Below are 16,478 nucleotides of genomic sequence, written 5' to 3' on the forward strand. Positions count from 1 at the left end.
TCAAAAAACTCGGCAATCTGATTTATACTCGGGGGCCTCTCGTATAAATCAGATAGCCTCGTGTTTCGATTCTCTTTCTATTACTTAATATAGTTATCATTGAAATAAGGCATGATAGATTTACCGTGCATTGGATTTCACAAGCAATACATCCTGTAATTAAGATATTTGGAGATACATGAAGCAATTAAGAGACCAAAAGAGATTGTCTTTGTTTGTTTGCTTTACCACCAAGTATCTATATAATTATGTTGCCAGAGATTTATCAAAAATTATCTATCTCCCATCGCGATGAACATAATGAAATGAACCAAAACATATGATTTATATACAAAACATTTCAAACTGTAATTAAGAATTTAGAAAATGTGGGACAATTTTATTCCTTGCACTCATTTGTATTCCGATTTTTCAAGAAATGGATATTTCTAAAATTAAATTCCTTATTAATACGTCATTAGGATTTTGTAGATGCAATTGATATGAACAAAGTATAAACAGGAATTAAAAAAAAATAATAATTTGCGCCGCCCGGGAATCGAACCCGGGTCGCAAGAATGGGAATCTTGCATGATACCACTACACCAGCGGCGCTGTTGGCAATAACGTGTTCTTAAAAAAGAATATAAAGTTATAATTTAAAAAACATTTTTTCGCATTTGACGAATAAAAATTGGTTTGTCCAAGAAAATTAGCTTATGACCTTAATTAAAGCTTTAATGTTTCAGTATCTCTTTATATTTTCGTTAAAATCAATCCATGTACGTATATTTAAGATCTTAAACTGTTTAATTGGTACTTCTTTTCCGTTTACGAACTAATTGAAATAAATGTATAGAAACAAGAACCAGTCAGTTTTAGTTTGATAACCGGAAGTCACACAAATGGGACGGGGAATGTATGCATTGCCGAGTAGACCCAACAAAATTGTTGCAAATGCGCGCATTGGTATGTTAATTTTAGATTTTCTCGGTTGTTTTTTAACACAATTTGATAGTTTTTATACGAAAAGAAAGCACGTGATTCAGAGACGCTAATTAAATTGTTTTTTTCCTCAGTAGGTCCTTCAAAGACATTGAACAACCTTGAAATTTCGAGAGATACAGAGAAACAACAGCTGTCACATGATACAGTGGGGATGAGGTATACATTTTTTATCGTTCAAAATGAATTTGAGTGTAAAAAAACATGGTTATCAGTTAAAAAACCCATTTTTTATCATTTGAAATTGAGTATTATGCAACCGCACTTCGTTCAAGATCTGTTTGTAAACAAGTTTGACCTAGATAATCCCCACATGGCACTTGTATGTTAATTTTAAACCTACTCGTGATTTTGAATAATAAATGGGCTAGAGCTAATAATTCCTTCATAAATTGAAATTTATTGCTCTGAAATAAACATAACTATTTAATTTAACATCTGAATATACTATACTATACATAATTATAGTACAGAATAGTACAGTCCCACAAATACTAGGCGTAACAGTTAGTAAAGATCTATCCTGGACCAATCACATAAATAACATAACAGCAAAAGCAAATAATTCACTCAGATTTATTAAAAGAAATGTCAAATCTTCAAACAAAAGAGTCAAAGAAACTGTCTACAAAACTAATGTAAGGCCCCAGTTAGAATTCAGTAACGTTCCACGGTTTGGCATCCTTGGCAAAATATCTGGTTTAAAAAATAAAACAAGTTCAAAGGTCAGCTGCCAGATATGTATACAACGACTACAATTACACCAGTAGTGTATGTAAAATGATAAGTGAACGTAATTGGCAAACCCTGAAATAGAGGAGCAACATCAGCTCTGTTACCCTCCTCTACAAAATCCAACACAATCTTGTTAGGGTCGACTAGCACCATCTGACACCCACTAGAAACCTGAACTTCCTAATACCATATTCAAAGACACAAAACCAGTCCTATTCATTTTTCCCCAGAAGTATTTGTTTGTGGAATGGCCTACCCCTGTCCTTACCAAGCTAGTCCCAGTTTAGACGTCTTTATTGGACAGCTGCATCCTTTTTACCAGTTCTAAGCCAGCTTTGCTTTTAACTTGTAGTTCTTTTTAACTTGCTTTTCCCTAAACGTCTATAAATTTGCACATAACATATTTGTTTTTAACAGCTATTCCCAGACAATGCGTGTGCTTAGTGTAATCATAACGATTTTGAAGCAGTATATAATGTAGATGTAGAATATTCAAACAGTTAAGCTGTTTTCAGTAATAAATGGAAGAGGAAATTATGCTTTAAATTCACTTTAGCTATTAATTGGTCATTCTATATTTATTCATTTTAAGGTTGGAATATTTTCATTAGGTCTTGATCTTGCCAAGTAAATGAGTAAAGAAATAAAAACTATATGACCCCCTTCTGTGGACTGACAAAATAGGTGGAATAGGGGTGAGGGCATCTGTGTCCTAATTAACTCCTTTTGACGCATATAGCTTTTTGTGATACATGTATTTTTGTAAATTTTTATAACAGGGAATTGTTTTCATTGAAAGTGAATTATTGATTATTGGGTACATTGTACATTTTCAGCTCCCCAAAGCCAGTGTTTAATGGAAACAGGAATAGATCATATCCTAATCCTATGAGACAGAATAGCAACCCACAGCAGCCACAATATACTGCACAACATGAGGAATTTGTTAGAATATTATCTGATTGTAAGTATTTACCTTAAATGTACTTAATTGCGTACATGACATTGCATTTTTAATGAAATATTTAATGTAACAATAGAAGCAAAAAATTACACGTTTAATCTTTATTAAATGATATTTTGGTTTTTTTTTTAGGAAAATGTGTTATCAAAAAAATTTAATATACCCATAAGATATGACTTTTGGAATAAATTAATTTTTCATTAAAAACATACCCATGCATACAAGAGATATGAGTCAGTTTTATTTCAGTTATTTTTCTAGTGAATAGAATGGACTTAATGGTATTTGATATATGATCACATCAATATTGTTGTTGTTTTTTTCCAGCATGGAACCGAGTAAATCATGAACTTGAACGGAACCAAAGAGAAGGTACGAATCTTAAACTAAATTAATATCTCTTGGTCCACAATACATCCATTTCTATAAGTTTTGTATAAAACAATATAGAGAGTATTTTTTTGTCTCAGTGGAAGATTGTGATATATATTTCATTGAGTGTACATTTGATGTAAAGTCAGAGTATCTTAGCTACAATTTGAAATTTTAAGTAGTGTTGTACATGAATGAAATGAATAATTTAATCATTCATGTAAAACAAACAAATTTTCCATATATGCCATACTTGTGGACAGTTTTAATATATTTAAAACTGATTCTGCCTAAAAAAGTAGCAATTTCATGATCTCCCCACTCAATGTGACAATGTTTTAGTGTTTAAAAAGTTATTCAGTAAGGAATTGCAAGTATGGAATTTATAGAAAATTTGTTTAAACAATATTGCTCAATGAATATTATTTTTTGCAAGATAATGTGTCAAGTGCAAAAGCCCAGATCATGTAAAGGCACAGTGCATTCACATTTAATATAACCTTCAAATTGTCAAAAATGTAATTTTGTGTAACATACCATGTAGCTTTATTTTATCTCTTGGTTAAACTTCTAGTTTAATCTTAGATAGGTATATTAAATGTATTAATAAAATTGAATTCATTATTGCTAGTAACATAACTATTGTCTCAAACTGAACTTGACTATGTTTTCAGGTGGACCAATTGTATACAGGGAAAAGAATCCAAATCCAATGCTAAATGGTTTGTACTTTTGTTTAAATCTGCTTTTAGATATTAATGTAAATAATTACAGCTTCCTTCATTACATGTAATTAACTTATTGATGTTTTACTCCCTAATAAGTTAATTGATAATTATTCTGCAAAATGAAATTAAAAATCAACTTTTAATTACGTGTAGTATGTTATGATTACTTACACCATTTCAAAACGAGGTCAGAAAATGTATAAATATTTAAGCATGCAATTATTTTTAGGTATATGTACATGTAATAAAACTGAGTTGTGATATATTTCATTTCAGGGTTCAAACCATTTGATCTAGAGCAGTTCTGGGGGGACCGGTACATGCAGCAAGTGACTGGCTCAACAAGTTGACACTGTTGCCTTGGAAACAATATAAACTCTGTGATTACAGTATTCACATTCATATTGAATCGTCCTCATTACACAGTCATTATGTTATTGTAAATAAAGTGCAGTCTGCTATTTGAAGTGTAAATAAAATGTACAAAGTCTTATTTCGCTATTTTCATTTTCTTGTATATTTCTTCAAAAACTGGACATTTGTTAGTCAATCTGAATTTCTATCTTGAGTATAACTTTAAACTTAACAAATGTTCACCTCATGAGTCAATGCATCATAAGCAATAATCCAGTGATCAGGTTCATAAGACTGAATTTATTCTTAGCTTGACTTTTTTCCGAAGATTTAAAATAGAGGTATTGTCAAGTCCATGCAACTTAACGTTGATCATAACTTCTAAAGTTAGTGTTTTATTATCCTAATACTTGGCCACAACAACACCTATAAGTTGACCAGACTTAACTTGACTTTCATTCATAAAAGACCTTGACCTTGAAGGTCAAGTTTCTAAACATGCTTGATTTTGGCTATTAGTTGATAAAACTTAGTTATTTTTGAATGGATTTTCTTCAAACTTGAACACAGCAATCTTTTAGGATATGCCAACAAATAAAGCAGACAGATCTGGACAATCACTGACAAATGACCTTGACCTTGAAGGTCAAATTTTTTAAATTTTCTCTATTTAACTCACCTGAACTCTCCATCATCGTTCACATTTGTTCGTTAATTTAGTGGTCACATTTTTGCCTAGATCATCATCAAACTTTGTCAGGATTTTTGTCTAGGTAATTGCTTGGATGAGTTTAAACATGGGTCATCTCTAATGAAAAACTAGGTCACATTAGCTAAAAATAGAAAAATCTTGTTATCAATAGTGGCTACTATTTGATCCAAATATGTTGGAAATTGGTCTGGAAGTATGTTTCGATGATTTCTAGGTCAAGTTTGAATATGGGTCCGTTTGGTTCAAAAACTAGGTCACACTGCCCAAATATGGAAAAAACCTTGTTAACACTATTGGTCACTTTTTGCCTCAATCATCATTAAACTTGGTCAGGATGCTTGTCTAGAATGAGTTTGAACACCCAGTCATCTCGGATGAAAAACTAGGTCACAGGAGCTTAAAATAGAAAAATGTTAACACTTTAGTGGCTACTGTTTTGATTCAAATACTTGGATTTATAAAACAAAATGTGAGTGCTTATAGCGTCTCCTCAACATAAATCCCAGTTTGTATACTTACAATGCAGAAACATAAGACAGTGTAAAGATGTTATTCTTATTGACAGAAGTTGCTTCCATGTTAAGTATGGTATGTATTTTTTTATAGTTTTTAAAAAATAACTTGGCGCAATTGATCATCATTATAAGAACATGATTGTGCAGAGCGCAGTAATTGGGTTGCCACCCCAAGGTCAAGATCACACTTTAAGGTCAAATGTATAAAAGTCTACATTTCGTGTCCCCTCCATAACTTTTAAACATCTGTTGCTTTTTAAATAGCTTGGCACAAGTGATCACCATTATGAGACAATATGTAGAGCGCAATAATTTGGTTGCTATCCCCCAAGGTCAATGTCACACTTAAAGGTCAAATGTTAGAAAGTCTACATTTCGTGTCCGTCCATAACATTTAAACCGCTGCAATGTTTTTAAGATAACTTGGTAGAAATGATCACCATTATGACACCATTGGCAGAGCACAATAATCAAGTCACAACCCTGAAGGTCTGGGTCACACTTGAAGGTCCAATGTAAAAAAACATCTATTTTTCATGTCCAGTTATTGACAATTCTAAGGTTTTAAAATAACTTGGCTCAACGGATCACCACCATGACACAGACTGCAGAGTTCAACATCCAGGATGCTACCCCCAAGGTCAAGGTTATATGTACTCCATAACTTTGTTTACTATGTGGAAAATTTTAAATTACATGGCACAAATAATCACCATCATGAGCCTATGTGCTTATGATATTCATGGCATAACATCAAGGTCGTGGCTGGTAAAAGGTCAAGAAGTACACATTCATGTTCATTGCGGAAGGGGATTAAGCTGTCATTCAGACTGCATTGTTTACTTTTACCTGGTCTTTCTCTCTTTTTTTTACTTTCACATGTGGACTCACAATTTACACTTTGATGGGCATAACGTTATTCTGACGAATTTTTAAGCTCGACTTTTTCTGAAGAAAAAAGGAGCGATATATATTAATTGCTACTGAACAGTCATGTTGTTGTCCGAAAACCTTTACTTTGGTCATAGTTGTTTTTAAATTTCTCAGTGGATTGCTTCTATACTTGTGCACTACAACCCTTTAAACAAACGTTGAAATTGTCACCATACTGAAATTGACCTTCACTCACAAATGAACTTGGCTTTCAAGGTGAAGTTAAATGTTGCTTGATATCTGCTATAATTGGCTATTACTTCAATATTTATTAATGGTTTTCTTTATAGCAAAACAAAAGAACCATTATGGTTGAATAATTCAAATATGACCTTGACCTTTATTAGACATTGACTGCCAATGTCAAACTATTGAAATTGATTTTAATTTCCATAACTTTATTTATTTTAAAAATGATTTATACTTAGACAAATTAAGAACATGTTGAAGATGTCAAGATCAAACTATAAAAATGCTGTAATAACTGTTATTTATTTACAAATTTGATTATACTTGGACAAAATAATACCTATGACAAATACGACATGTTGAATTATTGTAATATGACATTGACCTTTAATTGAACTTAACCGTCAAGGCCAAATAAGTGAACTTCGCTTTGTTATTTATTTATTGATTTAATTCATTTTTGGATGAACGAACACTTATGACAAAACTGAGATGATGATTTCTTTGCAAATGTGACATAGACTTTTGATTGACATTGACTGTCATGGTCAAATATGAAATTTGAATTATATATTGTTCAAGAATTTTTGATTATTCTGTTTACTACTCTGTTCCTCCTCCGATGTGTATGACTTAAAAAAGTCGAATGTTATCCTCTCTTGGCGATTGCTCTTGTATTTAATATTGGCCGCGAAAGTTAGCTTAATTTCTTCACACAATCTTACCTTACAGATCAGTTTCATGCTTCTTCCACATGTTATGTAGCACAGCCGGGCTGGATAAGACGCTTTGATCTGATATATCCCCTACTGCTTTTAAATGTGGAAATTGACTTTAAATCATATTTTAAGGGGTTGTTACAGGGACTGTGAGGGAGGGGGTAGCGGTAGGGGATACTGTTAGTTCAAATCGCCATAACGATCTGTCTACTGTAAAATTTTCAGTATAATGTCATCCGTGAGACATTTTTTTAAATTTGTTTTTGTTAATCGCAACACATGATTTAATAAACTCATATGTACCATAATAATAACAAAATGATAGATTTTATTTTAAATTTTTTTATAGTTGATTTTCACAATCAATTTAAAATTGATATAACTTTAAAAACTTTTATTGATGCACTGAATACTTACTAGAGGTAAATACTGATTTTTTAGTAAAAGTCAAAGAAACCAAGGTCTTGCCATTGTAGTCAGAGATGACAATTTCTCTTCGTACCACGAAATCTTTTAAAGCTCTCTCTAAATTTTCACAAAAAAGATCCATTGGATAATTATTAAACAGAGATTTCAACTGTTCACTTGACGGAGTTTTTGCTTTCTCATTTGCCTCTAGAAATGCAAACTTTTTCAGTTTTCCGACATTCACAAACGCATTACATTCTGGTTCAATATTTTCAGAACTTTTGGGCGTTTTCTTCTTTTTCTTCTTTATACTGGTGCCGAAAGGTAGACCAGCAACAGATGATTTGTGCCGTTTCTTTTGTGGCCCACTAAATGCTTTAAAGACAGATTGCATGCGGCAATATTTTTTCAATAAATCATATATGTGACTCTTATTTCTCCTTTCCTCTGCCCTTATTGCTGCTTTCACTTTCCTCATTCTCTCTGTGCTGTATTTAATGTTCAGTTTTTTTGAATTGAACTCACCTTCATCGATATCTTCAGCGTCTTCTTCTGAATCTTGTTCGTCTGGAGATTCCATTTCGTTCGAAGGAACCAGTTTAATTTTTGGAAATTTAGGTCCTGTCTGTCCTATGTATGCTAGATGTCGTTCCTCTACATTCTTTTTCTTCAGCAATGGTGTACTTACTGGATGTAGAAAGGTAAGCCCCGACGGCGTTGATATATAAACAAGTGGAACTACAATTTTATTTGTTCTTTCAGGTACCTTCTGTTTTTTCTTCCTTGCCTTCATCAGTGTCTCAATCATAATCATTCTTTGTGCGGAAGTTTTATTATTTAAACTTTTCACATCTGTACCAGCCTTAAGACCAGTAAATGAAAACGCTATTCCAAATTTACCGAAATTAATGGCACTTTTCTTTGCAGTCCTGCTTGCCATCGCTTTATCTTTGAGTCTTGCTTCGCGTTTTAAGTCAGCCTCTAAATTTTCAGCATATTCCTCAAGTGTTGGAACTGTCTCATTCTTTGGTACTGCTATTATTTGTGGTACTTCATGATCTTTCACGTACTTCTTGACGTCAAGTTCAGAGAACTCAGGCATTATTTTGTCACCACTTTGCTTTCGTTGAGCAATGAGACCACTTTGCTTTCGTTGAGCAATGAGTTGTTTCTTTTTGTTACGATTTTGCTGAACAATTTCTTTTCTTTTTCTTAATTTCACCATTGCTGACTCGGGTACGTCCCCTTTGACTGGTTTATCGGCACCACCTTTAATCACAAAAATAAGGTGATCATATAAAATCTGATAGCATGTGGTGAATGATACTATATGTACTATTGCCATACGACCATAATTTAAGGTACAACTTACCCGTTTTAGTTTTACCATATGCTGACTATTGTAAGTATTGTTTATTCGCAGTTATAAATTTAGCATACTTTAATAATATATTTTTATCTTATGAAATATTTTCATAAACTTTATCAATAGTAAAAGGATATTGTTTTTTATATAGAATAAAATGTTCCGGAACAGAATATTTTGTATGGTTACGCTTTGATTTCGTGCAAGCGCCATTTGATTTTAAGGCAACCTACTACCACATTAAATTTTATTTCATACATTTTTGTAATATCCCTTTTTAAAAAAATCAAACAATATTTTTTTGCAGCAAAGATATTGCTTTATCTACTTTAATAATATGTACAGTCTTTTTTAAAATTTTAATTTATTGATTATTAAAGAATTTTACTGTCACTAAAAAGTTTATTAAATTTTGTAATTTGAAACTCAGTAGACGGTTAGAAGTGTCAGCCCATGCACTACGTCTTGTACATAGATACCAGTCTAAAATGCGTCTGCGACAAATTTATACTTAGCATGAGTTTATTTATTTATATACTTGGCATGAGTTTACTTATTTAATCAATGACAGAAACTTAATCTTACCCAAGTAAAAATACTGTCCAAAGTTCTCATCGTCGTCATTGTCATCATCGTTGTAATCGTCATTATCGTTGTCATCGTCATTATCGTTGTAATCGTCATTATCTTTGTCATCGTCATCGTTGTCATCGTCATTATCTGTGTCATCATCATTATCGTCATTGTCATCCTCTGTTGAGTCTTCTGGTGGCAATTGGAACTCTCCAAGGTACACCGCTGACTCTCCTAAATACGAAACTTTCTCGGTGCAGATGAAATGATTTAGATCAACTTTTGGAGGTAAACTCTTGTAATCGTCACTTGCGTTACTAAAGTTGCTGCACGTGTAACGGTAGTTACTGCCACGTTGTATTTGAAGATTTGGTAAAAAACTGTCATTTTGGGATGTAAATCTTGACATCGATACTCTTTCATTTTCTAATCGAAAAAATGTTTTACTCGACGCCCTAACTCGCGCCTTCCTTGGATGATGATTAATACTGTTTACCTTTATTGGTGGAGGAGAAGGCGACTTTAAATCAGACGTCCTTACACAAATGGTTGAACTTGTTTCACCTTAAACATAAATATAAATGTTCATTCTTAAACATTAAGTTAGAGGAAGAGTAATGCTGAGTACCAGTTAATGGTACACTTATGATAAATTAAAAGAACAAGAAAAAAAAAACGCAGCTCAACTGAAATGTTTGCTATAAAGATTTATTATATTATATACTTAATTACATACTTATGAATGAAATATTGAGAAATATTGATGAAATAAAATGCGTATTTTCATTTTCCGTATTTCACTTTAAAAAATATTTTCCATTGCAGTGGAACATAATTTCCGCATTTTCACTGGTGTCTTGCTGGACTTCTTTCTTCTTATTTCTGCCAGTACACAATATTTAAAGGAAGGTCTATCAAATTCTAATATCAAAAAAGAAGAGAAAAATGTTTATAATACACATAAAATTCAAGTTTTTTTTCTGCGAAAACATGATTTATTGTCATCTTGTGGTATGAAATGATTATGCTTCACTCGTGGCTACCGCCACTCATGAAATATTTATTATCATACCACTCGATGAAAATAAATCTTGTTTTTATAGAAAAAAAAACTGGAATATTCTCTATATATTACAATTTTGGCACAAATAAAAGAAACCTTGTGACTCATGCATGGTTTTGTCACTTCATTATATTCGTGAAATCTCTAAAGTGTTTTTTATTATATTTCAATTTAAGCAACTGCTTAGCATAGAGCAGAGGCCCAACTTTTTCCAAAACCATCCGGTGAAATGGAGATACAGCAACACAGATATCAAATTCTAGCTAAATGTACATTAAAATCTGATATTGTTCAATACTTAATTTTTTGAACAATTTCAATGAAATTATAGCATTCGGGATATATAGAGGATATTGCATGAGTGTGGGCTCAATACTAAATACGCGTGCCGATTTTGCGACTCCGTAAAAATGGTATTGCACGGCCGTGACGTCATTTGCGTTATACAAATATAGTGTAAAGAGGTGCTTTATACTATATGCGCGACCATGAAAAATAACTCTTTTTTTTCACTTTTAACGGTTTATTTGCGTATGTGATAAATAGAATTTTAAATTCGTGCAAGTTCAATAAATTTAGTGAAAACAAAAAACTACACGGAAATAATATTATATTATTTATATATCCAAAAAACAATAAAATTTAGCATATACGTGCCGCTTTTGCGGCTCCGTAATAATGGTTATGCACGGCGTGCATATATCTTGACGTGACGTCATTTGCGTAATATAAACATAGCGTTAAAATAGCATTAAGACGCGCTAAATGTTAGCGTTATACTATAGGCGCGTGAATGAAAAATGGTTTATTATGCTCACCGAAAAATTTCGGGGGAGCATATAGTCGTCGGGTTGTCCGTCCGTCAGTCAGTCCGTCCGTCCGGACGTACGTCCCGAAATTCGTGTCCGGCTCATAACTTCTATATTTGAAGTCGGATTTTTAAACTATTTCACAGAAATGATCACCATATTGAGACGACGTGTCGCACGCAACATTTGGGTCGCTACCTTGAAGGTCAAGGTCACAGTATGATTTTGAAGCAAAATCGTGTCCGGCCAATAACTTCTATATTTGAAGTCGGATTTTTAAACTTTTTCACAGAAATGATCACCATATTGAGACGACGTGTCGCGCGTAAAATTTGGGTCGCTACCTCGAAGGTCAAGGTCACAGCATGACCTTGAAGCAAAATCGTGTCCGGTCCATCACTTCGTTATTTGAAGTCGGATTTTTAAACAATTTAACAGAAATGATCACCATATTGAGACAATGTGTCGGGCGCAACTTTTAGGTCGCTACCTTGAAGGTCAAGGTCACAGCATGACCTTGCAGCAAAATCGTTTCCGGCCCGTAACTTTGTTTTTTGAAGGCAGATTTTACAACTATTTCACAGATATGATGACCATATTGAGACGACGTGTCGCGCGCCACATTTTGGTCGCTACCTTAAAGGTCAAGGTCACAGCATGCCCTTGCAGCAAAATTGTGTCCGGCCAATAACTTCGTTATTTGCAGTCGGATTATACAACTATTTTACAGAAATGATCACCATATCGTTATTTGAAGTCGGATTTTAACTATTTAACGGAAATGATCACCATATTGAGACAATGTGTCGGGCGCAACTTTTGGGTCGCTACCTTGAAGGTCAAGGTCACAGCATGACCTTGCAGCAAAATCGTTTCCGACCCGTAACTTTGTTTTTTGAAGGCAGATTTTACAACTATTTCACAGATATGATCACCATATTGAGACGACGTGTCGCGCGCAACATTTGGGTCGCTACCTTGAAGGTCAAGGTCACAGCATGACCTTGCAGCAAAATCTTGTCCGGCCCACAACTTTGTTATTTGAAGTCGGATTTACAACTATTTAGATCTCATTGAGTAGAAGTGCAGTGCAAAGAACAGTAACTCTGCCTTGGAATTATCACTCATTAAACTTTATCTGGGACATAACTCTGAAACTACAAAAGATATACTTTTCTGTGACCAAAACCTAGTCGGGGAGCATCACCCGGTTCAACCGGCTCTTGATTTTACTCTAAACGGTCTTTATTATTGGTATGTGATAAATAGAATAATATGAAAAAAGGCAAAGCCTCAAAGCGAGCTCGATTTACTTTTAATGTGAAATAGTATAAATTAATCGTTCATTTTTATTTTACATTTTCCGTTTTAAAATTTACACACTGCTTCCGTTTGTCCAATTATGGATCTCATATAAGCGCGCAGGACACAAGTCTACGCTTCCGTTTTCAATCAGAATACCTCGGTTCTATGTAATAGAAAGAGCACCGAAACACGAGGCTATCTGATTTGTACGAGGGGGCGTAGCCCCGAGTATAAATCAGATTGCCGAGTGTTTTGGTGTTCTTTCTCTTTTGTATCATAGTCAAACATAAAAACACGTTCCCTGTTGTCACAATTGTAAACCCCGGGAAAAAGTAACCAATGATCGAGCATCTGAATATGATATTTCTGCCGCTTTCCCTTTCTCTGCCGTCACAATATGTAAACCCCAGCAAAAATGAGCCAATCAACGGGCATGATCTGGAGTGCGGGTAACTGATACCTGCACTCCAGTTACCGCACTGTGCATGTATATGTATACGATTTAACTCTGACACTTTTTCAACAGAAAGGTCCCCAAACTATGATACAACTTAATCTTGTAATTCGAAAAGTTGCGATGTGCCAATTCAGTTTCAAAACCATCACTATCTAGCAGGTACTCGCGTTACCGCAAAGCTCGCTTTGGGAGCAGCTCTTCGAGCTCGCTATAAAATCCGTGTAAGTAATGACGTCATGTCAAAACATATATATGCACGGCCGTGCAATACCGTTTTTACGTAATAAACGTTATTATGAAAATGCCATACCATAAACTTTACTGTCTTTGGCGATTGCCTCATGGTGCCAGGAACTGTTTGTTGCCGTTGTTGTCATGTCGGGATACCCAAGTGAACTCTCTTGGTCGAAAAAGGTTGGTTTAACCACGTGACCGTAATATATAAACTTGAGAAGCAACGTCTCTGTACAAAGTATTTGATCCGCTTCTGTCTGAAAGATTATATCAATTTTTGTGTGGAAATATAATTTTATCATCCCAAACATTATTTCATTATTTTCCAATTTAAAGTTTAAAAAAAGAACGAGAAAAAAAAACAACAACAACAAAAAATACAACCCAGAGCCGTTACTCTGGTCGTCGCAATCTCATTTAGCAGCAACCTATATGTCTTTTTTCTAAGTTAATGGGGGGGGGGATGAAATATATGTTTACAGTGAAAATCGGCTAAATTGGCTGAAATTAATATATCTACCTTTTTTTCTTGTTTCATCGTGGAATATTTTAGTCGTTTGTTTTTTGCGAAAGCTTTGGTTTCGTGTTGAACAACTTTATAAGAGTGCGTCAATGACATGAGACACGAAAATATCATGTCCAGGAGCTGACCTTCAAATACCCGCACATAATGGCCGCTTGACCAACTATCAGAGAACAAGAAATCCCAAAATTCACCTGAAATAGAGCAAAATAAAGGTTCATATATATGTAAAAATGTAAAAATGTTTCGAAGCCAATTTGCAATGCAGACAATGATGCTACGGATTAGACGGATTAATAATTTTAATATTATTTGTAATGGTCACACTATTGAATCTACTAAGACAGTCAAATATCTTGGTTTGAAAATTGAAAATTTTCTGTCTGGAGAAGAAATTGTTAATACAGTCATATCTAAAGTAAACACTTAACTTAAATTTTTGTACAGAAACAGTAAATGTCTATCATTTAACTGTAGAAAATTGCTTTGTTCTGCTTTAATCCAATGTCATTTTGAACTAGAAACTGCAAGTAGCTCAAAACAAAGTCATAAGGTTTATAAAAAATTAGCATCCAAGAACTAGTTTAACTCCTTCTGATTTTACAGATTAACATGTTAAATATTGAAAACAGAGTTAAACAATTAAGACTTAATCATATGCATAAGATTTTTTTTATAATAAGTGTCCAACTTATATGAAAACAAATTTTGTTCGGATGTCTGATATACACAACTACAACACTAGATCAAATAAGTTTAATTTTTCAATTCCTCTTTGTAATAAGACATGTAATAGCACCTTTTTCTATAATGGTATTAAAGATTGGAATAGTTTGCCAGATGATGTAAAATGTATATCAAATCCTACTTTATATAAAAATTCTGTTAAAAGCCATCTTGCTTCAATATGGGCTGCGCAACATCAAAGTGACTTTTTATATTACTAAGTACTAAGTTCACCAAACTTTATTATTTTTTAGTTATCTTATTTTTTCCTGTGCCTTTCTTTCTGTGATAATGCAAAACTACTGTGATTGAATAATTTGAAGGTTATCTCATTGTCTATTTTTATTTGAGGAATGAATGTCTCTCTGGTTTCATCTTGTTTCCATCTATTTGGTTAACAGGACCCCATTGGAAATAAGCACACCAGCTTAATGGGCTATCCTTGTAACCATAGATCACTATTAAACTAAACCTTTGTATTGAAATTCTATTGAAATTCTTTTATTTCTTTTATATCATGTTTATTAGTAACTTTAAACAATATTCTGTGATAATTATAATTCTGACTGTTGTAGTATTAATCTGAAATGTGATTTTATTAATTTATTTATTTAATGTTTTTGTTGTTGTTTTTTTTAAATACATTTATCCAATGCCTCATCTGATCTCAGTCATTAACTAAATATGTTTTATTTATTATTATATATATATGTCTTATTATGTAACTGTGACCTATGTTGTTGCTTAAATAAATAAAAAAATAAAAAAATAAATAAAAAATAAAAAAATAGACATCGCATTATATATAGTTGCGTCGTGGAAATAAAATATGACCTAGTATTGTCGCACCACTACTACACCTGTCTTTTACACGGGGATTGAACCCGATGTGGATCTCAAAATTGAGCATCGGTAAAAAATATATGTGAATTTCCGCTTCTCCAGATTATACTGTGTATACTGCACATGTTGAGCAGCGGAAATTCACATATATCTTTTACCGATGCTCAATTTTGAGATTCATATTGGGTTCCATCCCCATGACAGGGCAAGTTTTCAAAATTTTAAACATTTATATAAAATTCAAAGCTTTTTTTAAGAAAATAGAAATGTGATTCTACCCTCCTGGCTTTCCTCTATATTTACCCATTTTTGTTCGGGCTCAAAATAAAGGAAATTCCAGTCGAGCTTCATAATTATGTGCTTGAGAGATCCATAGGTGATATAGGAAACCATCTGCAAAACTACGGATCACTTTTATATAGTAATTGAATAGCCAATCTAAAGGAACAATTTAAGTTCCGTAGCATTGACTGAAAGCACATTAGTCCGTAAGTTTGGTAATTAAAGATCACTACCTCAACTGGCTAACTAACTATCTGTAAAAGAAAATTAAGAATATCACTTACTGATGTTGAATTCTTTGATCAGCTGTGGCGCGTCGCTGAAATAATCTTCGACAATGACTAAAGATTGCAACAGTGATAATTCAGTGTCATTTTCGGGATCATATCGGTCTATATTCTCCCCTTTTCTGACTCCTTTATCTGTGCACGGATTCAAACGAAACCATGGCTTTTGCTTGTAACGCTGGTTGAAGCTGTTTCGAGCGCCGCTGTATAAAATATTATGTTTATCATTGAGCGGAGAGTAGCTAAGATAATTACTTCCAGATATATCCACAGCCACTGCCATTAAGCAGCTTATATTTCGTGTAAATCTGGCATTTGTATTTTTGAGTGTTACATTTTACTTTATGCGACGCGGTAACTATGTTTCCTGACGTTAAACCCAACAAATGCCCACGTC

The 16,478-nt window shown here is 33.4% G+C and overlaps 2 protein-coding genes and 1 non-coding gene across 4 annotated transcripts; 1 reads left to right on the forward strand and 2 right to left on the reverse strand.

The window, feature by feature from the left end:
* Positions 1-523: 523 nt before the first annotated feature.
* Positions 524-594, reverse strand: Trnag-ccc (transfer RNA glycine (anticodon CCC)). The gene has a single exon. It is a non-coding gene; the product is annotated as a tRNA-Gly (tRNA).
* A 200-nt stretch (positions 595-794) lies between these two features.
* Positions 795-4,276, forward strand: LOC132714767 (mapk-regulated corepressor-interacting protein 1-like). 2 transcript variants are annotated; one of them, XM_060697683.1, is made up of 6 exons: positions 795-948; positions 1,059-1,143; positions 2,556-2,683; positions 3,011-3,055; positions 3,730-3,777; positions 4,060-4,276. In XM_060697683.1, the coding sequence occupies exons 1-6, from the start codon at positions 885-887 to the stop codon at positions 4,131-4,133; spliced, it is 444 nt and encodes a 147-aa protein (XP_060553666.1). In that variant the 5' UTR covers positions 795-884; the 3' UTR covers positions 4,134-4,276. The 2 variants fall into 2 exon arrangements, with proteins under 2 accessions (XP_060553666.1, XP_060553667.1); XM_060697684.1 differs by having other exon boundaries at positions 831-948; positions 1,062-1,143.
* Positions 4,277-7,537: 3,261 nt separating this feature from the next.
* LOC132714770 (uncharacterized) lies at positions 7,538-16,466 on the reverse strand. The gene is made up of 5 exons (XM_060697689.1): positions 16,079-16,466; positions 13,941-14,137; positions 13,497-13,677; positions 9,565-10,116; positions 7,538-8,882 (listed from the first exon to the last, which is right to left on the reverse strand). The coding sequence occupies exons 1-5, from the start codon at positions 16,362-16,364 to the stop codon at positions 7,600-7,602; spliced, it is 2,499 nt and encodes an 832-aa protein (XP_060553672.1). The 5' UTR covers positions 16,365-16,466; the 3' UTR covers positions 7,538-7,599.
* Positions 16,467-16,478: the final 12 nt, after the last annotated feature.

The sequence above is a fragment of the Ruditapes philippinarum genome, unplaced genomic scaffold (genome assembly GCF_026571515.1).
Source record: "Ruditapes philippinarum isolate M1 unplaced genomic scaffold, ASM2657151v2 ctg3898_1_1_1_1, whole genome shotgun sequence".
Taxonomy (NCBI): domain Eukaryota; kingdom Metazoa; phylum Mollusca; class Bivalvia; order Venerida; family Veneridae; genus Ruditapes; species Ruditapes philippinarum.